At 41.7% G+C, this 27,621-nt stretch overlaps 1 protein-coding gene across 2 annotated transcripts in view; it reads right to left on the minus strand.

Annotated features, from left to right (window-relative positions):
- The window catches only part of adcy8 (uncharacterized LOC549366), a 191,027-nt gene that overhangs the window by 26,646 nt on the left and 136,760 nt on the right, over positions 1 to 27,621 (minus strand). For both annotated transcript variants that reach the window (XM_031903382.1, XM_031903383.1), the window contains 4 exons: positions 14,943 to 15,144; positions 6,439 to 6,528; positions 5,035 to 5,207; positions 2,230 to 2,311 (listed from right to left, as the gene is read on the minus strand). In XM_031903382.1, coding sequence (XP_031759242.1) covers positions 2,230 to 2,311; positions 5,035 to 5,207; positions 6,439 to 6,528; positions 14,943 to 15,144 — 547 coding nt within the window. The remainder of the gene's footprint in view (positions 1 to 2,229; positions 2,312 to 5,034; positions 5,208 to 6,438; positions 6,529 to 14,942; positions 15,145 to 27,621) is intronic.

The raw sequence follows: 27,621 nt of genomic DNA on the forward strand, positions 1-27,621 counted from the left end.
CCCAATAAGGGGTAATTATATCTTAGTTGGGATCAAGTACAGGTACTGTTTTATTATTACAGAGAAAAGGGAATCATTTAACCATGAAATAAACCCAATAGGACTGTTCTGCCCCCAATAAGGGGTAATTATATCTTAGTTGGGATCAAGTACAGGTACTGTTTTATTATTACAGAGAAAAGGGAATCATTTAACCATGAAATAAACCCAATAGGGCTGTTCTGCCCCCAATAAGGGGTAATTATATCTTAGTTGGGATCAAGTACAGGTACTGTTTTATTATTACAGAGAAAAGGGAATCATTTAACCATTAAATAAACCCAATAGGGCTGTTCTGCCCCCAATAAGGGGTAATTATATCTTAAAAAATCCAAAAATAGGAAAAAAAGCTCCAGCAGATTAACTGCAAAACATTTATTATGGGTAGTGGTAACACGACATGTTTCGGGTTAATACCCTTTATCAAGTGTACAAAGACCATAACCATGTGATCTCATTTAAAGCCAAATTGACCAAAATGTTGCATTTAAACATGTATAGGCAATTTCAATATATAAAGGATTACATTACCCTGGATAGGCCCTGTATGGGCAGTTTCCTATCATTGGTGTGGTTAGACACGTGTAAACGTGCAGTGGCCCCCAGGAGTGTTTCTTGTGGATTCGGTTCAACTGGACCTCCCTTCCTCTTTTATGGAACTGTTTTTAATGGATTTCCAAGGACATTGGATCAACACTTACGGACTTAGTATTTGGACTGTATGCTTTATTCACTTTGCACTTGTTTTTGATTATCTTATAAATTATTACCTTTTATGCTTTTTTTTTAACAAACCTAAACAAATCTATGCACATTGTGGCATTATTTATGCTAATTGCTGCACTATCACTTTAATGTTAATGTATAATGAAACATTACCATATTTAACTATAGCATTTTTTACACAAGGTATATTATATAATGACCCTTCACTTATGTTTAACTTGTTAACTTATTATACTATCACTTTAAGAAAGTTTCCTGAAATGCTGTGTGCTTGGTGGGTCATAGGTCAATTTGGCTTTAAATGAGATCACATGGTTATGGTCTTTGTACACTTGATAAAGGGTATTAACCCGAAACATGTCGTGTTACCACTACCCATAATAAATGTTTTGCAGTTAATCTGCTGGAGCTTTTTTTCCTATTTTTGGATTTTTGCAGTTGTATTTGGTTGCAGCACAGAGCAACAACTAGGAGCTAAAGCATTTTTTGTAAGTACTTTATACAAAGTTCACCAATAATTTTTCATTTTTGTAATTATATCTTAGTTGGGATCAAGTACAGGTACTGTTTTATTATTACAGAGAAAAGGGAATCATTTAACCATTAAATAAACCCAATAGGACTGTTCTGCCCCCAATAAGGGGTAATTATATCTTAGTTGGGATCAAGTACAGGTACTGTTTTATTATTACAGAGAAAAGGGAATCATTTAACCATTAAATAAACCCAATAGGGCTGTTATGCCCCAATAAGGGGTAATTATATCTTAGTTGGGATCAAGTACAGGTACTGTTTTATTATTACAGAGAAAAGGGAATCATTTAACCATTAAATAAACCCAATAGGGCTGTTCTGCCCCCAATAAGGGGTAATTATATCTTAGTTGGGATCAAGTACAGGTACTGTTTTATTATTACAGAGAAAAGGGAATCATTTAACCATTAAATAAACCCAATAGGACTGTTCTGCCCCCAATAAGGGGTAATTATATCTTAGTTGGGATCAAGTACAGGTACTGTTTTATTATTACAGAGAAAAGGGAATCATTTAACCATTAAATAAACCCAATAGGGCTGTTCTGCCCCAATAAGGGGTAATTATATCTTAGTTGGGATCAAGTACAGGTACTGTTTTATTATTACAGAGAAAAGGGAATCATTTAACCATTAAATAAACCCAATAGGGCTGTTCTGCCCCAATAAGGGGTAATTATATCTTAGTTGGGATCAAGTACAGGTACTGCTTTATTATTACAGAGAAAAGGGAATCATTTAACCATTAACCATTTTAAAAAAGTGAATTATTTGATTACAATGGAGTCTATGGGAGATGGCCTTTCCATAATTCCCATACCTGTAATCGTCTACCCGGATCACAGAATTTTATACCAATAACATTGGAATCTATAGCCTAAGAGTAAGTAGTCAAAATTATTGATGAAAGGCATCGCCGGTGTTACCGTACCTGTTGCCCGTGATAAAACACCGCTAAGAGAAACATGGCCATCAGGAGCAAGGAGGCTTCTTTCGTTCCCAGAAAGTCTGTGCTAGAAAAATAAAAGAACAGACACGGATCAACCTTATTGATCTGACAATAAACATTATGGTCGTAGCGGAGTGATTTTCGTTTGCAGATGCATGTCGTGTAGCTGCCTGTGTTTAACAACACCCTGGATTTATTGTGAGGAGGAAAATCTATAGCTCCTGGAACCCATCTTTATGCGCCTCCTTAAAAGAGCGCTAAATCAAGCTCCTCGCAAAAATACGGGGAGTAAATTAGTGACACTGCCACACACAGGATGCGTTGTCTCTGTTACAGACCCAGAAAGATGCCATTTGGCTCTTATTTTGCACCTGCATTGATCTTCTCTGCCCAGTAGGGGGAGCTCCAGTTAACTTTTAGTATAATGTAGAGAGTAATATTCTGAGACAATTTGCAATTGGTCTCCATTTTTTATTATTGGCAGTTTTTTAATTATTTTAATAATTGGTCAGCAACTCTCCAGTTTGGAGTTATAACAGCTATCTGGTTGCCAGTGTGCAAATTACCTTAGCAACAAGGGAGGGGTTTGTATGAGATACAGATAAATGAATAAGAGAGGGACGGAATAATAAAAAAAAAAAGTTTTAAAAAGTAACAATAAAGCCGTAGCCTCACAGAGCAATAGATTTTAGCTGCCGGGGTCAGTGACCCCCATTTGAAAGTTGCAAATAGTTCGAAGGAGGCAAATAATCAAAAAAACTATAAGAAATAAATAATGAAGACCAATTGAAAAGTTGCTCAGAATCAGTCATTAAAGGTTAAATTAAAGCTGAACCACCCCTGAAATATTATTTCCCCCCACTGTAATCATAACCTTAATATCCCTGCAAGCTAAATACTCTCAAGAGTCTCAGATCTTCTTAACAGGGAGGGTGGGGTTTAGCTCACAAGCAGTAAAGAGACCATAGGAAAAGCTTGATAATGGTCATTAACCTATATAGAGCTTTATCACACATGCGCTAGGGATTCCTAGAATGATTAATTTTAATAGGCTTGGGTTCAAGATAAAGCGTATTATGCCTATAATGCAAATGCATAATTATAAACGAATCCCGTGGGTATGGCAGTAATAAAGGGGTGATTTTTTTTTTCTCGTAAAAATGGAAGGACGAGGAAATTACTCATATTCCAAAAGAATTAACGGGATAAAAAGATTTTAAACTGGAAATATAGTCCAATCAATATAGCGCGGTGACATTAAAGGTCCAGTAAACGCCACAAAATGAAAGGTCTCACCGTGCCTGGCAGGCTATAGATGTAGAACATATATCTTTATACAAAATAGCAAGAAATATCTTATTGGCAGATTTAAGGGCTTATTTATCAATGGTGCCCACAGTACTAGGCGCACATAGGAGCCAAAATCGCAATAAAATACAATGTGCCCAAGTGCAGTCCATATAGGGCCCATTTAGGGTGGCCATTTTTGAACTGGAAAGGTCATTCTTTTTCCATGGGGCTTCCAGTTCAAAACCTACTGCCCTTGATATTAAGTGGGTGCAATGTCATCCCAAAGTCACCAGTCCACCCCCCAATATCATCTACCCCCAATATCATCACCAAGGTGGCAACCCTGCCCTGAGCCACTGAACTGATTGCGCACCAGTTATTTATTTGCCACAATATTCCTCATAACTTAAATATGGGCATTTCAAAGTCACCTTAGAAAGTGTAGAAAGTGCTAGGCCTGTGGCTCTAACACATGGGTACTCTAACCATGTAGTGGCTTTTTTGGGGTGTTCCTCCTCTATGGGGACTTCCAACCTGCAATGGAGCACAAAGGGCTTCCCCTCGCTCCAAAGGAAAGGTTGTGTGCCATTTACAGTTCTGCATTCAGAGAGGGCAGAGGGGTGCAATATGGACATTCACTGGAACAAGGGTTCCCAACCATTATTACTGGTGAGCCACAAGGGTTGGGGAGCAACACAAGCTTGAAAAATGTTACTAGGGGTGCCAAATAAGGGCTGTGATTGGCTATTTGGTAGCCCCTATGTCGACTGGCAGCCTGCAGGAGCCTCTGTTTTGCAGTACACCTTGTTTTTATGCCTCCAAAACTTGCCCCCAAGTCAGGAATTCTAAAATAAGCCCCTGCTTTGAGGCCACTGGGAGCAACATCCAAGGGGTTGGGGAGCAACATGTTGCCCAATAGCTACTGGTTGGGGATCACTGCGCTGGAATGTTCCCTTGCATGCATGTCATTCCGATGCACATTAAGTAAAGGTTGCATGTTTGTCTGGCAGCACTGCACCTTGCACAGTTGCTAAATGCCTTAAGGATGTGCAATATTGCAGCACTTGGAACCCTAATACATGCAATGCAGTTGGAATCTCCCCCAATCTGAGCCTACAATGGGGCACCACAAGCCGGCGTTCTACCGTCTCTTCTTCCCCATCTCCCTAATCACAATCCTATTTCATCCAGGTCTGACTCATTAGCCGACTAGAGCCGCAGACTTCATGCAAATTTAAAACCTCATTTCAGCGGATCTCGGCAGGGCGGCACTGATAAAGGCACCACAATTCTTTAGTTCTCTGCATGAAACAATTAATTAAATTGCCCTAAACATTTCCATTATGATGGGTTGGGGACGGGGAAGGGGGGGCATTAAGCAACAAGAATCTGGGAGAGAATTCCGGCTTAATAAGGGGCTGGAATAAAATATTCTTTGTTGGTGCCCAGTAGAACAGGGAAAGCTATGAATAGACAGGAGGAGCCGGGGCCACTTACTTGCCGTTATGGTGAAAGTTGTCGTAGCGCAGGAAGAGGGAGGTGTAGATGGTCTCCGTGAGCAGGGAATATATTGCTATCATAATGAGCAGCACGGCCAGCTTCAGCACGGAGTTTAGGCGCAGGAACACGGCGCAGGTCACCATCGCAAGGACCCCGGTGAAGACAAAATACTGACGGGAGAGAACGGACATGAATATTAGAATCAGAATATTAGGGGAAAAGGCAGGGAGGTTTTAATGTCATTTACTTTGACCCCCCAGATGCAAGTGTAAGAGCACTAAGGACTCACAAGTTTCCCTTAGGGGGAAGACACACAGTTACTAGTAGCAGCTACTTTTTCACGGCTACTAAACTCCAGAAAATCCCCTGCCATAGACAATACTGAGAATTGCCTCTGCTAAAACATGTAGAGACAATTATCAGTAAATGATCAGCATTGTCTATTTTAGTACTCCTACTCCCATGTAACTGGAGGAGTCCCAAGCCGGACTTGGATTTCTTACTATTGAGTGCTATTCTGATACCTACTGGGAGCTGCTATCTTGCTCCCTTTCCATTGTTCTGCTGATCGGCTGCTGGGGGGGGGGGATATCACTCCAACTTGCAGCGCAGCAGTAAAGTGTGCCTGAGTCTGAGCTTTCAGCCGGCGCTACACATTAGAACTGCTTTCAGCTAAACGATTGTTTCTTCTACTCCCATGTAACTGGAGGAGTCCCAAGCCGGACTTGGATTTCTTACCTAATGGGTTTTGAAAAAGCATGTTTTCCCATGACAGTATTTCTTTTAAAAGATAATATGAGGCTTACATCCCCTTTAAGATCTGTACAAAGTGCAGACTTTTGTGCCGTTATTTTTGCACATCACTTCAGAATGTGAGCGCTGCAGCTAAAAGCTATAATAAAGACAGATCTGCTTTTCCAAGCGGAGGGAGCCGGATTAATTGGCAGGGAACCCTAGAATGTGCCTGTCTATCCGGCGTTGGCTATAAACAAGCGTGATTTTCCAGCCAGCTGCTCATCGCCTCTCATGCACTGCTGCACTCCATGACAATAACATGTTATTAGTTCAAACATTCGGCAGCGGCGGAATCCGCAAGGCTCATTGTAGCGCCATGTTGCCGCCTTTTGTCTTTGACTGATGTCACAATTTATAGCAGCTCATTGTGACACATTCATCATCATCCAATGGGCAATTACACTCACACAGCCGAGAGACACGGATTCGCCATCACTCTTATGGGGGGGGGGGAGGTGTAATTAAGAGCTTGTCCGTCACTGCCTGCTTTACTTTTTGCTTGACAGTTTTATTATCCTCATAAAGATAAATGGGAGATATTTGGGAACAAATGATGGTTCGGCGTCAGGCCGAGCAATGGAATATTGGAGATATATATGCGATTACCTCTGGATAAAAGCAGATGTCTGTGAAGGAGGCAGAGGCGTTGAAGGTCTCATTTTTTGAGGTTATTGACTTGTCGAAATCACACCAGAGCTTTGAAGGAAAGGAAAAAAAAAATCATTAGGCTTGAATTTAGCAAATTAACTCTATGTTGCACCTAAAGGGAAATTCACAGAATTTAGAAAGAGGGCAATAAATAATGATAGAATATTGCGTTTCCTTTATTAATATCTGCACTTGTACTGTATATACTGTATAAATGGGAGCTTTTATATATGAGCATAATCCATATGTCTTAGTATGCTCATATTCCAAACTTGTACATGGTGCCCGGTTTATACCGCCCCCCCAATGGCGTGGGTTAACAATACAGTTGTTGATAACCAGTGCCGTATAATCAATATCAATGACTATGTCTCCACTGCTGTGAGAATCTGTAGATATTTTATGAATTTTCATTATGGACAGTTCTTCAGCTGTTGTTGGACTACAAGTCTACAAAGTCTTTTGGGGGGGGGACACTGGGAGTTGTGCCTGGAGTTATTTTCCCTGTTAGCCCTAGATCCTTTCTGCATTGCCAAGGGCTCCATCAAAAGAACATAGCTAAAAACTTTCTGTTATTCCTCATAAAAGAGAGCTTTAGATGTTCCCAGGTCAGCCATGTTCCCACATTCAGACAGGAATAAACCACGTGGCTATATTAAAGGCAAGGATTTAAGTGCCAGGATGCTTTACTGTACACTTACAGCCTCTATAAAATGTAATGCCACGGAACACAGAATTTCAAGGTGTTTATGTTTAATGCTGCTCGGTTTTTGCCTTTGAGTTCAGCACATTTATTGGTCCTTGATGCTTCCCAATAATTCTCGATAATGAGTCAAGTCCACGGTAGTTTTGGTGACAGTCATAACCTTATAAAGAGAAATCTGACCATTTCATGGGGCCTGTGAGTGTTGTCTTGCTGCTGCTTATAGATTTAATAGCTTGAGCTAAAACTGCTAAGTAATGCCAATAATTATAAATAATTTGCTGCTCTATGCAATTACACATTCATTTAAATGCATTGGTTCTAAACCTTGTTATCATCAAAGCCTTAGACATGCATCATAGTCTTCACGATATATACTCTCTATATAAATATAAGCCTACAATGAGGGTGGGAATCAAATTGGCACCATATTGGATTTGCCAATCAGCCCTATCATCTACCCACCCTGCATTTCCGCCATCTTCCCTATATACTAATACAGGTATGGGATCCCTTATTCGGAAACCCGTTATCCAGAAAGCTCCAAATTACGGAAAGCCCGTCTCCCATAGACTCCATTTTAATCAAATAAATCAGAATTTTAAAACTGATTTCCTTTTTCTCTGTAATAATAAAACAGTACCTGTACTTGATCCCAACTAAGATATAATTACCCCTTATTGGGGGCAGAACAGCCCTATTGGGTTTATTTAATGGTTAAATGATTCCCTTTTCTCTGTAATAATAAAACAGTACCTGTACTTGATCCCAACTAAGATATAATTACCCCTTATTGGGGCAGAACAGCCCTATTGGGTTTATTTCATGGTTAAATGATTCCCTTTTCTCTGTAATAATAAAACAGTACCTGTACTTGATCCCAACTAAGATGTAATTACCCCTTATTGGGGGCAGAACAGCCCTATTGGGTTTATTTAATGGTTAAATGATTCCCTTTTCTCTGTAATAATAAAACAGTACCTGTACTTGATCCCAACTAAGATATAATTACCCCTTATTGGGGCAGAACAGCCCTATTGGGTTTATTTAATGGTTAAATGATTCCCTTTTCTCTGTAATAATAAAACAGTACCTGTACTTGATCCCAACTAAGATATAAATAATCCTTATTGGATGCAAAACAATCCTATTGGGTTTAATTAATGTTTTATTAATTTTTTAGTAGACTTAAGGTATGGAGATCCAAATTACAGAAAGACCCTTTATCCGGAATACCCTCAGTCCCGAGCATTCTGGATAACGGGTCCTATACCTGTACCAGTTCCCTCAACTGCCTTCACTTCCCTCGCAGATGGCGGTGATAACATTTTTCATTGTACCCATCACATATCTAGTCATTAGATTTGAATTGAAAAAAAAAATAAAATAAATCCCAATTCCAAATGCCAAGATTTCAGTCAAATAAAAGTAATCTGATTTTTTTTTCGTGCTACTGTACAAGGCACGGCGCCTTTGGCTGCCAAACGGACCAGCTGAGCTTTGGCAATAAATAAACAGAACATATTTTAGAATTCAATATACATTTTTATTAGTTATTTTCTTTCTCTGGCTGTAGAATTATTGCTGCCCCCCCTCTGTGCATAAGTTATAGGTGCAGACTGCATTGCATTATAAAAACCGTTGAGATTTTATCCGCTGCCGAAAACGTGTTGTTTTTTTAAAGTTTTAAGAGCCAAAACCATTTATTTCATAATGAGGAATATTCCTGGGACTAGTTCAGTAAAAACTTGTCCGAAATGTGAAATAGTGCCGAGCAGAAGTTGCAAAAGTGTTAATGTTTCCCTAAATCACTTCTGAGCTCCTTTGCGCGCAGCCGGGGGAAAGACGGATCGGTTTTTGACAACGTCATGTATTATGATTTAAGACATAATGGATTTTCCTGTGGCTTTAGTTTGAGCTCTGCTGCACATACAGTAAATAATATTCAACACAACAAAGTTTGCTGAAAATTTCCATTTTTTTAAAAAAACAAGGGAGTTTATATCTGTCCTTGGGTATGGAGGAGTTGTTTGACCTTTCATTTTGGTGTTTATTATTAATGGCACTGCTGTTTCACATTGTAATTGAAAACAAAATAAGGGAATGCAAAGCACAATATATTGAAAGGTAGGGTTCCCGAGTTATAAGCAGTCAGTAGCCCGTCGTGCTAGTTACCGTATATACCCGGGAATAAGCCGATCCGAATATAAACCGAGGTACCTAATTTTACCTAAGAAAACTGGAAAAACTTAGGAAAAACTAAAGGAATAGACTTTGGTGACTACTGATTGTAGCATTGGATTGGAGCATCTTGGTGTTTATGTCATTATAACAAGTCACCAACAGGGGGAGCAAGAGCTAGAGAGAAGTAGGTTTTCCTGACAGGATTTATGGGAGGGCCCATAAGGGTATAAAAGGGAGGCAGGACTCGGTGTGGGCTCTTGATTGGTCAATGGGAAATACCTGCAGAGCAGGTTGGAGGCCTGAGGATGTAGCCTAGAAGAACAAGAGGAAGACACCAGGTGAGAAGATGCTAAAAGGGCAGTTACAAATAAGAATAATTTTTGTAATAGCTCATCTTAAGGATGAGAGACAGAGAGGGAACAACTAGTAAGGGCATAATGTGCCCCGCCCAGGAGTAAGGAGAGGTTAGCACCTCGGCAGGTACCCTTTAAATTAGAGCCCAAGTGTGAGTTTAGGGTATAGTGAGGACTCTGGTGTGCTTCAAGCAGATGCCCAAGAGATTGTTTGGAGGAATCCAGAAAGAAACACCTGGCAAAACTGGTACCACTGGGCTTAGCCCTGTTATAGGGGGTGTGTGAATCCCCTTAATGAGAGGTACTAGAGCAGCATGTGTGATTACTTGGAACTCTGAAGGTGAATATTACCAATTGTGTGATGTGATTACAAAAAATCTTGCATTGTTGGTCACAATGCACAAAGTTAGCCCCATTCACTATGGAGCCGGAGTAGAGTTAAAGTTTTCTTTGTGCTGCATCTTGCACCCAGGGACTCCCATTCCCATTGATTGGTGCAACAAGACTGCAATAGTCTACACTTTTGACCAGGTTGGGAGTATCTCAGTGCTTGCCTGTGACAAATAATTAGGGGTAGTGATGAATGAATCTGTCTTGTTTTGATTTGCCAGAAAATTCGTCGAAAAGTTCACGAATTGGAACTTTTTTGACACAACCGCAACTCCGTTTCACAAAAAATTTTGCCAGCAGAAATTCACGCTGAATCCATGCCTGCTGAAAAAAATTGTTCATCACTAAATAGGGTATTCAAACTCTGATTGGGCAGCACTTCTCAATCTTTTGTTTCAGTCAAGCTTCCATTTCTTCTCATGGTTAATGCCATCTTGAAAATCGTCTGCAATGTAATTAGGTCTACTGGTGCCTAAAAACATTACTACTATACACATTTATATAAGGCACCGATGCAAAAATATAGCAACAAAAGCCAATGTTATCGCAATTTGGCACTTGATATGGGTTCTACAAAGTAGCAGTAGCAGTAGCCATTGCTATGGCCGAAGAATGCACCTTGCAAAATGAACTAAATCATCACTAAATAGGGCATTCAAACCCTGATTGGACAGCACTTCTCAATCTTTTGTTTCAGGCAAGCTTCTATTTCTTCTCATGATCTTGTAAATCGTCCGCAATATTATTAGGTCTACTAGTGCCTCCAAAAATTACTATTTATATAAGGCACCCATGCAAAATATAGCAACAAAAGCCAATGTTATCGCAATTTAGCACTTGACATCTACAAAGTAGCAGTAGCCGTTGCTATGGCCAAAGAATGCACCTTCCAAATGAGCTAAATCTTCACTAAATAGGGTATTCAAACCCTGATTGGACAGCACTTCTCAATCTTTTGTTTCAGGCAAGCTTCTATTTCTTCTCATGGTCAACGCCATCTTATCCTATATATAGCAACAAAAGCCAATGCAATCGCAATCTGGCACTTGACATGGGTTCTATAAAGTAGCAGTAGCAGTAGCCGTTGCTATGGCCAAAGAATGCACCTTGCAAATGAGCTTCCATTTCTTCTCATGGTCAACGCCATCTTGAAAATCGTCTGCAATATTATTAGGTCTACTGGTGCCTCCAAAAATTACTATTTATATAAGGCACACATGCAAAATATAGCAACAAAAGCCAATGTAATCACAATTTGGCACTTGACATGGGTTCTATAAAGTAGCAGTAGCCGTTGCTATGGCCAAAGAATGCACCTTCCAAATTAGCTCAATCTCCACTAAATAGGGCATTCAAACCCTGATTGGACAGCACTTCTCAATCTTTTGTTTCAGGCAAGCTTCTATTTCTTCTCATGGTCAACGCCATCTTGAAAACCGTCTGTGATATTATTAGGTCTATTGGTGCCTCCAAACATAACTACTATACACATTTGTACAAGGCACCCATGCAAAAATATAGCCACAAAAGCCAATGTTATCACAATTTTGCACTTGACATGGGTTCTACAAAGTAGCAGTAGCCGCTGCTATGGCCAAAGAATGCACCTTGCAAATAAGCCTCACAGTTTGCCAGCCGTCACCAGGCATGGATTCGAAGCAAATTTCTGCATTTCACCATTGGTAAATTGTTTCGAAACTTGTGTGAAAATTTGCTTCGGAAGAATTAGTCGCGCGGAATTGTTTTTTGTCACACGTCAAATTGGGCGCAGTTGCGTAAACAAAGGGCGCGTCGGTTCAAAATGCGTGGGCGACAAAAAAAATATACGCGGACGACAAAAAAAGTTTGACAAATGTGTTTTTTTTTTGCTGTTTCACGAATTTTTCGCCAGGGACAGATTTGCTCATCACTATTTGCCAGCCATGTTCCAGTCAATCTGCTCTAGAATTAAGAACCCACTTGTCCTTCATTGTTCTGTGTTATCAGGTGAATACATTTACCCCATTTGACTACCCCCGCGGGGCTGAGTGCAATGTCTGGCCAAAAAGAATTAAGAGCAGTTAGCGGAGCAGAACCGTAAGACGGGAACACGCCTTTCCCTGTGGGTATACACAGTTCCTGGTCCCATATGTGCTGATATTACAGTACAAGCAGATAATTCAGCATGTTTAAGCTGATCAGTTCAGTGGCTGAAAAGGCAAAGTTTAATCAGTATAAAATTGAAGTGAATTGGCAGAGCCGTGTAGGAGAACGGACGAATTCCCTCGGCGACCCCGTGAACAGAATTCGGCTGTACGGCTGAGTGATTTTTTTTATGGAGCTGTTAAATGGTAGCTGTGTGAATAGTCTGTGCTTATCCAATGCATTTTAGTACGCGGTGCTCCAGGTCAAGGAAAAATAAACATGGGGGGGGGGGGGAAGAATAAAATCCTTCAAGATGAGACGCTTGAAAGGAGAATTACAAAATAATACCCTTGGATTAGGGGAAAGATTTGAATGTTTTCACTCGGATCACTCAGATATATATTAATAGGAAATAATCCTGGTCGGACACTACATGTAACAATGGGCAGAAATTTTGTAAATCATTGGAGGGGAGGGGGGGGGTCACTGCATCATTGCAAATAACATTTTCCAATTCTGAGCACCCCCCCAAAGGCTTTTGTAGTTTTAGGGGAACGAAGGGTGCTGTAACTTCTAGGTTCATTCCAGATTGTGCCAAACGTGCCTCCAGCGATTCTATGGATTTATATCAGGGCATTTTCCACTTGAAACGTTATTAAAAAATCCCATGAATACTTAGAACATTTTGTCTGCTTCTATAAATTCTCTTTATTTCTGTGGAAAGGTAGAGCAGGTTTTATGAAGCCATTCTGTTAATTTAAGGCTTAGGCTACACCGGTGATTTTCGTAAGCAGCAAATTATCCGATTTATATCTGCTTTTAACTAAAAAAATGTCCAACCCTCTCCAATTGGTATGTGAAAAGAACAATCGCATAGCTTTCAATGGAAAAAATATAATCCCTTACATGAAGCATACTTTGTTCTCATATCAAAGGAAAGCTTTGAAAGAAAGGTCTGCTGGTCAATAAGGCACCAATCCCTTAACTCTATGGGCTTTATAATTAGTGATCGCGTGGCCCTTTAAGACGCTCTTCTGCAAAGTAAATGTTCCCAACCTATTTGCAAAGTTGATCAGTTCTAATATTAGATGTAATTGTGTTCAGATAAGAGTATAGACACTCTGAGATGTACTACTGTCTTCTAGACTCAGGATTTGGGGAATCTTAGGATTCCTAAAATATTGTTCTACCTCATAGAAAATGGCACAAAGATGCTCGTTCCTGTTATTATGGTGTCCCATCTTGACTACTACAACCTGTTGTTGTTTGGTCATCCACTTTTCATTCTCCATTACAGTCTGTTGACCTTCTGCTTTCCCAATTTTGACCCTCCACCTGGTCTCTATAGTCATGTAAAATAATAACCCTCATTTCAAAACCCCTCGATGTTCATCAAAACACCACCTGCATTCCAGTCATTGAGTTAAAGGACCATTAATGTCCCCCCCCCCCCCCCCCGTATAATTTTCCTCTATATTTGAGGTGAATACTTCAGTTCAAGGAAATTATTTGCATCTTCGGAAACAAGGGAGTGATCCCCAACCAGTAGCTCCTGAGTAACATGTTGCTCCCCAACCCCTTGGATGTTGCTCCCAGTGGTCTCAAAGCAGGCGCTTATTTTTTGAATACTTGGCTCGGAGGCACATTTTGGTTGCATAAAACCCAGTGTAAAGCCAAACAGAGCCTTCTATAGGCTGCCAGTACACATAGGGGCTACCAAATAGCCAATCATAGCCCTTATATGGCACCTCCAGGAATCTTTTTCATGCTTGTGTTGCTCCCCAACTCTTTTTACATTTGAATGTTGCTCACAGGTAAAAAAGGTTGGGGATCCCTGCTTTAGTACAACAGATATCAATTACTTTCTTCAACCCCTATAACTACCTGCCTCTCTTGTGTGCTTTCAACATATTTCCTTGGTGGCATGTTAGCTACAGAACTTTCTTCCATGCTCCATGAGACTTTGTCCCTTTTTATAGATGGGGCATTGCAATGGGGATCAATACAGTATTCCAGATCATTTCATTTTGGACCTCCACTGTATTCTGTCTTATGATTAAGGACTTTAAAGGAGAAGGCAAGCTTTATCAGAAAGGTCTATGTAAATACAGCCATAAGCACTCACAGAAAAGCTGCACTGAGTCCTCTATCAAAAGAAACAGGATTTCTTGTCTCCTTTTTCGTAAACATGTTCTTAGGGTGTCTCCCTTCCTCTCTCTAAAAAATCATTCATTCCTGGGGCCAGAGTCTGCACAGTTCTCTTCTCTCTCCCCTCTCCTGCCCCACCTCTACCATAAGAATTCATAAAACTCACTCCCCCCACCATTAGGAATGTGTGATCTGAGCTACCAATGGCTAGAGCTGCAGCAGGAAGCTAGGAAGACCAAGCTAAAATGGCAGCTGCTATCTTAAACAAACAGAGAAAGCTTCTAGGGCTGTTTACTCAGGTATGGTAAACAATAAATATAGGGTTCTAGGTGCCACTAATGTGGTGAATTTATTGGCAGTAAAATGCCAAAATGACTTTCCTTCCTCTTTAACATAGCTTTTATCTCTCCCAAGGGTGAATTCCTTTTGGCTGCCATATTAGCAATAAGACTATTCCATATATCTTTTAAGATTTCTAGTTCCTGTAAATACGCCCTGCCTTGTCTCCAACTCCCACATAGAGTTGTCATCGTACAGGAAAGAAATAATAAATTGCTTACAATATTGATCACAGCTCCAAGAAAATTAATCATTATGGAGGCGAAGATGATGACATTCCGGGCCAAGTAGGTTTCATTAATCCAACAGCAGGTTTTGCGCAGAATGAGGGGCAGGCATTTATAATCCTCCGCTGTTGTTATCAGAACCAGAGCCGAGTGGAGCATTATCAGAATGGAGAACTGGATCACCATCGGCATCATCCTGGGAAGAGAAGAGTTACAGTTCAAAATGGGACCAAACTAGATCTCCATCAGATACATTCATTCCTCGTATAACAATAAAACAACCCATTTCTTTATCAGAGCTTTAAAAACATGTTTTCATTTTTTTTTTAATTTCTAATACATTTCAATGAAAAAAAATTCTAATTCATTTCAATTGGAGCATTTCCCAGCTTTCAAGTTGAATTTTTTGCATTTTATGTAATTATTTTGGCCCATTTTCCTTTAAACCTCCCGGTTACCAACTGTAAATGGTACTCCACGTTTTATGGTTTTTTTTTGCACTTTACCCCAATTTTACAGGAAAATCCTGAATTCAAGTACCACCATTTTACATTTTCTCAGATTTTACATTTTTTTCTGAGAATTTGGGGTTTTACTGTATGTAAACTATTACGTCTTGTATCCCTTTACTTTATTTTAGGGATGCACCGAGTCCACTATTTTGGATTCGGCCGAACCCCCAAATCCTTCATAAAGAATTCGGCCGAATACCGAACTGAATCCAAATCCTAATTTGCATATGTTAATTAGGTTTTAGAAGGGTTAAATGTCAGAAAATTTTGAAAAAAAACTTTCAACTTCCATGTGTACGTGACAAAAAGTCACGTGATTTTTAGTATTTGGATTTGGCTCGGCCAGGACCATGGATTCGGCCAAATCCGAATCCTGCCAAAAAAGGCTGAATCTTGGCCGAATCCTGAACCAGTTATTAATGTATATTCAGGACCTTAGTGGGGCATTACATGACTTTTTGATTATGGTTAAAGTGAGGCATGTGTTCCCATAGTCCCAGTGTTCTTGTCCCTATTATATATAAAAAGGTGAGGGAGCACATGGTTCTGTCTGCTTGGACGTCACTCCAGGAGTGGGGTAGATCCTTCTAGGGAGCCTGAAAGCACAAGGCCCCACTATCATGAGTACCCTGGGGTAACTGAAGCCTTAGTATTGTTAGGGACAAGGGACCCCATGAGGTAAAGATAATAAGATAGTATCTGTTATTAAACCCTCCAGAGGTGTTGGGCAGATAGGGCTGGGTAGTAGAGCAGCTTGTGCTCCATAAAGGAGAGTGCAGTGTGGTGTAGCGATGAGCGAATCTGTTCCGTTTCGCTTCGCCGAAAAATTCGCAAATCTTTCAAAAGATCCGCGAAATGGCAAAAAATCTGCAAAACGGCAAAAATGTTGTGCAGCAAAAAAAATTGTCACCCGCGGCTTTTATTTTGTCGCGCGGCTATTATTTCGTCGCCCGCAGCTATTATTTCATCGCCTGCCTATTCTTTTGACGCCCGCGACTATTCTTTTTTGACGCCGGCGACAATTTTTGGACGTGCGGCAAATTTTTCAACAATCCGCCAATGGCGAAACGCGGAAATTCACCGCACATCCATGCCTGGCAAAACATTTTGCCCATCACTAGTGTGGTGTAGTTCCCCAGGTTATATCTGCGTAGAATGTATTCATTGAAGCACCACTGCATATCCAGTACACTGGGGACAGACACATGTAGTGTGAGTAATACCCATTGTCAACTCCTTGTGGATGATGTGATATTATACTACAAATATTTGGTATACAGATAAATCTTTTTGTTTAATAAATCTACTGGTACCCATTTCTATGTGACAGCAAATGTGTTAAGGGTTACAATTCCGCGTGGCGACCTTTCCTTTATTTCTTCTGCAATGACACATGAAGCAGTGCGCTACCCTTGAGCAGCTGGAAAAGGTACCCTCAAGTATCTATAGTGCTACAGTTGCATCTACCTAATCCCCTTTGAGTATTTAAATGGCCCCTTTTCCTGTCAGACTTCTGTATTCATGAATTCTACATGGTAACCTACAAGTGATAGATACAGAATGACCCAGATATTGTTAGTGTAACGCCTGCATTAAACCAATTGCTCATCAATTTTGTCATGTTAGCTCTTCCTGTCAGAATACCAAAGGACCTCTTGGTTTTAAGATCTAAAATGGATACACAGGTTGACTATATGTTTATGGTATGGTTTTAGAAGAGCGTGCCTGTATCTTCCCCCATCAGGGCACATTTTTATTTTGTGGCAGTTGCACCTTTTAGCAGTGGGAAAAGTCAGGCTTTTAGATGGGTACAAAGGGAACCAGGGAGAAGGTGTCTAAACTCTACTAGGCTTCTAGATGCCTTCAGAGGAAACCAAGGAGCGAATCCTTAACTTCCACCATTTCTAAAATGTACAGTATTGGAACTCTTAGGGGAAGATTTATCAACTCACAAGTTTGATTTTTTTTTCTTGATTCAAGTTTTTTGCGTTTTGAAAACCCCGAAAACTCGGATGTAAAACTCGCCATCTAAAATATGACTATGAAGATTTTCATTCATCCAGGTCATGGTATATCTAGTGTAAATAAATCTAAAGCAACTGGACTTGTTAAGTAATCATTGAAGACGTTTCACTACTCATCCGAGCAGCTTCTTCAGTTCAACTGACTGGTATGGGAATTGGGGCCATTGTGATTGGATTAGTGGAAGAGTACATACGCTGAGGGCTTCCCATACCAGTCAATTGAACTGAAGAAGCTGCTCGGATGAGTAGTGAAACGTCTTCAATGATTACTCAACAAGTCCAGTTGCTTTAGATTTATTTATACAAGATATCGCCATCTAAAAGCTTGCAAGTTTTTATAGGTTTAGATAAGTCAACGGAAGTTGTCCTAGGCAAAGCCAAGCCAGATACTCAATTCATGTTTACGAGTTTTATTCAAGTTTGTTTCACGTTTGAAACTCAAAAATTCGAGAATTCTAGTTTTTTTTATTTCACACATTAGTAGTGATGAGCAAATCTGTTCCGTTTCGATTCGCCGAAAAATTCGCAAATCTTTCAAAAGATCCGCGAAATGGCGAAAATGTTGTGCAACAAAAAAAATTGTCGCCCGCGACTACTCTTTTGTCGCCCACAGCTATTCTTTTGTTGCCAGCGGCTATTATTTTGTCTCGCGAATATTATTTTGTCGCCCACAGCTATTCTTTTGCTGTCCGCAGCTATTATTTTGTCTCGCGGCTATTATTTTGTCGTCCGCGGCTATTATTTTGTCGCCTGCGGCTATTATTTTGTCGCCCACAGCTATTCTTTTGCCGTCCGCGGCTATTATTTTGTCTCGAGGCTATTATTTTGTCGCGCGGCTATTATTTTGTCGCCTGCGGCTATTATTTCGTCGCACAGCTTTTCTTTTGTCGCCTGCGGCTATTCTTTTTTTACGCCGGCGACAATTTTTGGACGTGCGGCGAATTTTTCTGCGGCAAATTTTTTCATCCGTTTCGCAAAACAATTCGCCGAGAATCCATGCCTGGTGAAACATTTCGCCCATCACTACACATTAGTAAATGAGCATTCGATATGCGAGTTTAATCAAGTTCACAAGTTTGAAAACATATAAATGGTTTAATCCCACAGATACATTTATTTTAAAGAAAATGACTCTTCCCCAGCTACAATGGGTCCAGAAGAATTGGTTGTTTTAGTTTTTTTTGTGCACAGGCAGTAAAAATGGCTTATTCTTTAAGGGCCGACATAAGAGGGTTTTCTTTATGATATAAGCACAGCTACAGCGGCGCGCCAACAAAGCAAATGTACCCGTATTCTTCTGTACTGAGAAATTACAGCGAAATTATAGAACATTGTTGGGCAGAAATGTACAGTGCAATTCCCTTAAAGTGCAATGCACAATGACTTTTTTTATGTGATCTGCAGGGCATTTAAGAAAATGACTATTGTGATGTAAATTCTGCCACAAAATAAGACCTATACCAATTAGCATTGGGTCGCATTTTATTTTATAAAAATAAAAAAAAATAAATTTGAATCTTTGTGGAAATAACGACCGGTTACTAAAGCAACATTACTATTGCTGTGTTTTATTGGAACAAATACCGTATTTTTCACCGTATAAGACGCACTTTTTCTTCCTCAAAACTGGGGGGGAAAAATTGGCGCGTCTTATACGGCAAACTGTCTTGCTCTCTGTGCCGCGTCCTCGCTTTTATAAGGTTGCGCCCGTAATGTCACACGCACAAGGCGCAACCTTATAAAAGCGCAGAAGCTGCTGGGAGCCGCGGCACAGAGAGGAAGACATCACGGGAGCCGGAGGCCGGTGGGGGTAGGTTAGGGGGGAAATGGAAGGTGCTTGGGGGCCCTGGGGGAAGCTGAAGAATGCTGGGGGTGCCGTAGGGGAGCTGGAGGATGCTTGGAGGCCCTGGGGACACTGAAGGATACTTGGGGGGGCCCTGGGGGAAGCTGAAGGATACTTGGGGGGGCCTGGGGGAAGCTAAAGGATACTTGGGGGGGGGCCTGGGGGAAGCTGAAGGATACTTGCGGGGGCCTGGGGGAAGCTGAAGGATACTTGGGGGGGCCCTGGGGGAAGCTGAAGGATACTTGGGGGGGGGCTTGGGGGAAGCTGAAGGATACTTTGGGGGGCCCTGGGGGAAGCTGAAGGATACTTGGGGGGGGGCTTGGGGGAAGCTGAAGGATACTTGGGGGGGCCTGGGGGAAGCTGAAGGATACTTGGGGGGGCCTGGGGGAAGCTGAAGGATACTTGGGGGGGGGCCTGGGGGAAGCTGAAGGATACTTGGGGGGGCCTGGGGGAAGCTGAAGGATACTTGGGGGGGGGGGCCTGGGGGACGCTGAAGGATACTTGGGGGGGCCTGGGGGACGCTGAAGGATACTTGGGGGGGGGCTTGGGGGAAGCTGAAGGATACTTTGGGGGGCCCTGGGGGAAGCTGAAGGATACTTGGGGGGGGGCTTGGGGGAAGCTGAAGGATACTTGGGGGGGGGCTTGGGGGAAGCTGAAGGATACTTTGGGGGGCCCTGGGGGAAGCTGAAGGATACTTGGGGGGGGCTTGGGGGAAGCTGAAGGATACTTGGGGGGGGCCTGGGGGAAGCTGAAGGATACTTGGGGGGGCCTGGGGGAAGCTGAAGGATACTTGGGGGGGGGCCTGGGGGAAGCTGAAGGATACTTGGGGGGGCCTGGGGGAAGCTGAAGGATACTTGGGGGGGGGCCTGGGGGACGCTGAAGGATACTTGGGGGGGCCTGGGGAAGCTGAAGGATACTTGGGGGGGCCTGGGGGAAGATGAAGGATGCTTGGGGGGCCCTGGGGGAAGCTGAAGGATACTTGGGGGGCCTGGGGGAAGCTGAAGGATACTTGGGGGGGGGGCCTGGGGGACGCTGAAGGATACTTGGGGGGGCCTGGGGGAAGCTGAAGGATACTTGGGGGGGCCTGGGGGAAGATGAAGGATGCTTGGGGGGCCCTGGGGGAAGCTGAAGGATGCTTGGGGGGGCCCTGGGGGAAGCTGAAGGATGCTTGGGGGGGGCCCTGGGGGAAGCCTCATTATATGCGAGCCCAGAGACAATTAACTTTATACAGATGATATAAAATATTTTACTACAGTATTTGGTTCAGAATCTTTTTTTTCTAGATTTTTCTCCTTTAAAATTGGGTGCATCTTATATTCCGGAGCGTCTTATAGGGCGAAAAATACGGTAGCTTTGTTTTTAATCAATAAATTAACAGGTCTACTTTATCATGGGGTTTAGTGCACGTCTAAGAGATTGTGTAACCTACAAAAAGATTGTAGGGCTCTTAAAGAGAAGCATAAAAGGCATAAAAAAGAATGGCAGCCCCATACCACTATGTAAATAGATACAGTGTAAAATGCATGAAGTATGAAGTGGTGTTGGGGGCTGAACCTCTCACCCTCTCTTTCACTTATCTCCTCTTTTCCTTTCACCTTTGAAATCACGATTGTGTACTTCATTGTCTGCTTATTAGTGATGGGCGAAAATATTCACCAGGCATGGATTCGCAGCGAATTTTCATGTTTCGCCATGGGTGGATTTTTTTCGCAAAACAGGCGATAAAATTTGGTGCAGAAAAATTTGCAGCGTGTCCAAAAATGGTTGCGCTCGTCAAAAGAATTGTCGTGTGTCAAAAAGAATTGTCTTGTTTTTTTCGGTGACGCGAAATTGGACAGGTTGGCTCATCGCTACTACTTATTTTTCTCTATCTCCTTTTTGCTTATCTCTCCACCTACGTCTAGTGATGAGTGAATCTGTCCCGTTTTGCTTCGCCGAAAAATTTGCGCATCTTTCAAAAGATTCGCCAAACGGCAAAAATGTTGCATGTAAAAATTTTTGTCACCTGCGACTATTCTTTCGACGCCCGCAACTAATTTTTTGACACGCAACAATACTTTCGACGCGCGACTATTTACTTTGACGCCGCAACCATTCTTTGGCAGTGCGACTATTCTTTTGCCGCCGATTTTGGAGCACTCACCCAGCACCTGATCTGGGAACTGGCACTTATATTGTAGTACCACCCACTGTGACCTACAGCACTTATATTGTAGTGTCACCCACTGTCACCTACAGCACTTATATTGTAGTGTCACCCACTGTCACCTACAGCACTTATATTGTAGTACCACCCACTGTCACCTACAGCACTTATATTGTAGTGTCACCCACTGTCACCTACAGCACTTATATTGTAGTGTCACCCACTGTCACCTACAGCACTTATATTGTAGTGTCACCCACTGTCACCTACAGCACTTATATTGTAGTGTCACCCACTGTCACCTACAGCACTTATATTGTAGTGTCACCCACTGTCACCTACAGCACTTATATTTGCCTATTTGTGTCTGTTAGTTACCCCTCCCATATAGATTGTAAGCTCTACAGGGCAGGGACCTCCATCCTCTTGTGTCCTCGAATCTTAACTTATTGCAACTGTATCTTGTATTTATCTGTATTTATTGTTATACTTTGTATTTATCTATTATTATCTGAACAGATAATTAATTTTTCCTTCAATCCAATGGCTTTCCTCCCTGATTTTCTATGCCCTGTTTGAATTGCTTTCTCAAGGTTCCATCATTACTGACTCCAATTGCCATCTTGGAGTCAGGAAGGAATTTTTTCCCCTCTGGGGCAAATAAGAGAGGCTTCAGATGGGGTTTTTGCCTTCCTCTGGATCAACTAGTAGTTAGGCAGGTTATATATAGGCATTATGGTTGCACGTGATGGCCGTGTGTCTTCTTTCAACCCAACTTACTATGTTACTATGTTACTATGTATTAGTGATGAGCGAATCTGTCCCATTTTGCTTCAACGAAAAATCCGCCAAGCAACAGGAAAATTCGCGAAACAGAAAAAAAAAAATCTGTGAAATGTGGTTGTCACACAACTTTTTTGTCGAACACGTATTTTTTTTTCTTGCCTGCGCCTATTTTGATGTGACTGTGCCCATTTTAATGCAACCGCACCCATTTTGATGCGACCACGGCCAATTTGACGTGACCATGATTTTTTTTGACGCGCTACGATTTTTCCTCACCAAATTTTCGCAGAAGCTCCGCAAAACTATTTGCCAGTGGTGAAATACAGAAATTTGCTGAGAATCCATGACTGCCGAAAAAAATTGAATTGCGGCAAAAATGTTATTTTAACTGTTGATAAATTACCCCTTAGAATAAAGGGAAAAAGCCAAGGTGCTGCTAGGAAGTCAAGGTCAATACAGATAACAGTTCTAGTGTGCAGGGCTGGCAGTGCAACAACATGCTGGCTGAGATATCTGCTGCCCATTTTTGTAGCTGCTGCTCTGTACACACTGGGAATATAATCAGAATCAGCATCTTAGCTTGAATATTAGTGTAACACTTGTTTGGCTTAATAGGGGTATTATACCAGGCTAGTTGGACAATTAGAGCACGTGTTACAGCAACCCCCTTTCCCAGGTTGGGCTTCCGCTATATGGGAGCTATGTCAGGGGCTATATGGTGTTGCTGAACTACAACCCACACTGGCGTTGTGCAATATAATAAGTGATAGGACGCCAGGAGCTCTTGCAGTTAACTGGATAATGCTTTATTGGACAAGGCACATATGGAATAGTGCAGCAGGGTATATACTCACAGTCACAGCAGTATAGAACTTGGTCACAGAGAACAGCAGCAGAAGTGACACTTAAGGGAACAGTATAGCCCACTTGGAGGATATGCAGAGTATTAGCTGTATACCAGGAATGGATGCCCTTTACTGGAACGGATCCCCTCCAGCCAACTATGGTTCAGGGTAAGGAACTGCCTGAATCCTGCGTCTTAACTGTGGTCCCTACAGCAAGGCATACAGAGCCTGGGTTAGACTAAACCCTTACAGTCTCCTTTGATGGGGCGAGTGCTGCCCTTACTAAATAAGCTGATTATGCTCACCACTCCTAGAGGGCGCTATTACATATGACTGACTGTGCTGGCTTTATCTCATTCACGGGGCCCTGTCCCCGACTTACAAATTGGCAGGTTCTCCTTACTGGGGCCGAATGCCTCAGGCTCAGTGACATGCAGCCTTTAGACCCCAGCAGCCAAAGAGGAAGACACTTCCTTGTGCAAGACACTATATAGTCTGCCAAGGGGAGTGGTCAACCTGGGCTAAACCTATAGGGGGTAGCCTAATAACTGAAATCTGAGTGTAGAGGGCTCTGCGCTATAACAGCACAGATAAGGAAAAGATAGGGGATAACACCATAGGGAGCTTAACCCTATGAGTCCCTACATTAGCTTTGCCTTTTGTTTGCTGTTACATTTTTCTGCCTTGCCTGCTGTTAAAGGAGAAGGAAAGGTAAAAACTAAGTAAGCTTTATCAGAAAGGTCTATGTAAATACAGCACTCACAGAGTCACAAGAAACACAGGAGTTCTTGTCTCCTTTTTTGTAAACACGTTCTTAGGGTATCTGACTTTCTCTCTCAGAAAAATCCTTCATTCCTGGGGCCAGAGTCTGTGCAGTTCTCTCCTCTCTCCCCTCTCCTGCTCCTATCTCCCATACGAATTCATAAAACTCACTCTCCCCATCCTTAGGAATGTGTAATCTGAGCTATAATGGCTAGAGCTGCAGCAGGAAGCTATGAAGACAGAGCTAAAATGGCAGCTGCTATCTTAATCAAACAGAGAAAGCTTCTAGGGCTCTTTACTCAGGTATGGTAAAGCTTTCTGCTGAATAAATATAGCGTTCTAGGTGGCACTATTGTGGCGAATCTATTGGCAGTAAAATGCCAAAATGACTTTCCTTCTCCAAGAAAGCCATAGCTACATTATATTAAACTGCTTTGTCCAATCCAATTAACATGCTACTGTCCCTTTCTTTCACGTCAAATTTGATTACATCTGAACAGCAGATAATGATCAATCAACTCTATGGCATCAAGAATGAAGTTTATTATTCAACTAAAACTTTTTGTTCAGACTCTACATATATTTTTGACCAAGGTACATAACCAGCAGTCGCTGCAATGATATTTTTTTTTCCATGTAGTGATTTCTGGCCCCGGGAATGATACGCGTGCCACATGGTTTCATGCTCGCTGCCTCCATCTTTTTGGGAAGATATATAATATTCAAGCAAAAGTAACGCAGAGACATTAACTCCATAGCAGGGAAAGTCTGATTTGATACTTGCGTCAGCTCCAAGGAAGAGAGCCTCGGGGCAGCGAAAATGAGTTTATAAGCTTCATAAGGCAGGATTTGCTACAAATGAGAATTTCAGTGCAGCGTATAGCCAGCAAATCTCCAGAAGCCGGGATTTCATTATTAATGCGTGTGTGCCACTAACCCACTAATAGTCTCTATATATGTCCCTTTTAACTAAATCTACAAGCCGGTAAAATGTAATACAATGTTAAGGAAGGTTAGGAACAGAGGACAAACATTCTAAATGAATAAATACCCCCGTAATATAATAAACCCATCACAATGTAATAAACAACAGGACTCCTAAGTGTAAGCTTTGAGCTACAACATAAGTGCGTTATATTCCTATCATTGCAGAAAGTCCTTGACCTCCTTAAAAAATGAAGGGGGTTAAGATAGAGAGGGCTAAAGGTCTCTCTGTACTGCAGGTAGAACAAGGGAATGGGATCTATTTTAGTCTGTGCATAAAAGAGACTGTCAGGAGTAGCTCAGGGTCCTTGCCTGGGATGGGGACTATGAGATTGTACTTAAGTGCTCCTCTTCTAATAAGTAAATCGCCATAAGTTTTTAACTTCTGTATGTATGGAGTTGTAGAACGTGTTGAAACTTTATAAGCATTATAAAGAATATTCTAAATACAGGTATCCGACCCCTTATATGGAAACCCATTATCCAGAAAGTTCCGAATTATGGAAGGGCCATCTCCCATAGACTCCATTTTAATCAAATAATTCAATTTTTTTTAAATGATTCCCTTTTCTCTGTAATAATAAAACAGTACCTGTACTTGATCCCAACTAAGATATAATTACCCCTTATTGGGGCAGAACAGCCCTATTGGGTTTATTTAATGGTTAAATGATTCCCTTTTCTCTGTAATAATAAAACAGTACCTGTACTTGATCCCAACTAAGATATAATTACCCCTTATTGGGGGCAGAACAGCCCTATTGGGTTTATTTAATGGTTAAATGATCCCCTTTTCTCTGTAATAATAAAACAGTACCTGTACTTGATCCCAACTAAGATATAATTACCCCTTATTGGGGCAGAACAGCCCTATTGGGTTTATTTCATGGTTAAATGATTCCCTTTTCTCTGTAATAATAAAACAGTACCTGTACTTGATCCCAACTAAGATATAATTACCCCTTATTGGGGGCAGAACAGCCCTATTGGGTTTATTTAATGGTTAAATGATCCCCTTTTCTCTGTAATAATAAAACAGTACCTGTACTTGATCCTAACTAAGATATAATTACCCCTTATTGGGGGCAGAACAGCCCTATTGGGTTTATTTAATGGTTAAATGATTCCCTTTTCTCTGTAATAATAAAACAGTACCTGTACTTGATCCCAACTAAGATATAATTACCCCTTATTGGGGCGGAACAATCCTATTGGGTTTAATTAATGATTTATTGATTTTTTTAGTAGACTTAAGGTATGGAGTTCCAAATTATGGAAAGACCCCTTATCCGGAATACCCTTGGTGCCAAACATTCTGGATAAGGGGTCCTATACCTGTAGTTAATATTCTGAAACTGGCAGAATTGGCAACTGGCAAGACAAAGAAACTCAAGAAGAGGTTGAATGGGCATCTCTATTCCAAATGGTGTAGTAAAACTCTACCTTTTTATTGTAGTGACTATCAAGCAGGGTTGGACTGGGCCGCTGGGACAGCGGGAAAAAACCCGGTGGGCCCGGTGTCCTCCCCTGATGCGATTCACTTATGCGTGCTCAGGGGAGGACACCAGGAGGGGGTAACTGCAGGGGGTTAGGGGGCACGGCGGGGGATGTGAAGTGAAGCTGCTAAAAAGAATTTATTGTTGATTCACTTTTATTTGTTATGGATTATTAATGGCTCTCTTAGAAAAGTCTAAGGATTGTCACAGGGAATTCAATCTGAAAAATAATTATTTGCCGTATTATTTTTTACTGGCGGAATGTAAAACTCCCACACTAATGACATTTTCCTCCCATATTGCTTATGATACCAACTATGCATCACGAGATTTTATTTTAGGGATTCCACCGCCTTCTCATATTTTATTATGAGATGAATCATTTCAAATGTGAAATTACTTGATTAAATATATATTATTGTTTTCATTCCAGTCGCAGTTTGAATCAATTTTAGAATAAGTGCATTCAATATTAAGATGTGCTTCAATTGGAATTAATTAGCATTAAGGGCTGAAGCCGCTACTCACGGCTCGACTGCAAGAGCTTTGGGCGGCTGGTTAGTGAATTTTTTCACCAGGCATGGATTTGCAGAGAATTTCTGCATTTCGCCAATGGCGAATTGTTTCGCGAAACTTCCGTGAAAATTTGGCATGCGGAAATTGTTTTTGACACGCGTCAAATTGGGTGCGGTCGCCTCAGACTGGACGCAGTCGCTCCAAAAAGGGTGCGGTTGCGTCAAAAAAGGTGCGGTCGTGTCAAATTGGGTGCGGTTGTGTAAAAGAGGTGTGGCCGTGTCAAATTGGGTGCGGTCGCCTCAGACTGGACGCAGTCGCTCCAAAAAGGGTGCGGTTGCGTCAAAAAAGGTGCGGTCGTGTCAAATTGGGTGCGGTTGTGTAAAAAAGGTGTGGCCGTGTCAAATTGGGTGCGGTCGCCTCAGATTGGACGCATTCGCTTCAAAAAGGGTGCTGCCGCGTCAAAAAAGGTGCGGTCGCGTCAAATTGGGTGCAGTTGCGTCAAAAAAGGTGCAGTCACGTCAAATTGGGTGTGGTTGTGTAAAAAAGGTGCGGCCGCGTCAAATTGGGCATGGTCGCGTAAAAAAAAAGTCATGGTCACGTCAAAATTGGGCACGGCCAACAAAAAAATGTGTTTCGCAAATTGGGTGCGGTCGCGACAGATTTTGCGCGGCCACTTCAAAAAGGGTGCAGTCTCGTCAAAAAGGTGTGGTTGTGTCAAATTGGGCGTGGTTGCGTCAAATTGGGTGCGGTTGTGTCAAA

Source organism: Xenopus tropicalis, chromosome 6 (assembly GCF_000004195.4).
Source record: "Xenopus tropicalis strain Nigerian chromosome 6, UCB_Xtro_10.0, whole genome shotgun sequence".
Lineage (NCBI taxonomy): Eukaryota > Metazoa > Chordata > Amphibia > Anura > Pipidae > Xenopus > Xenopus tropicalis.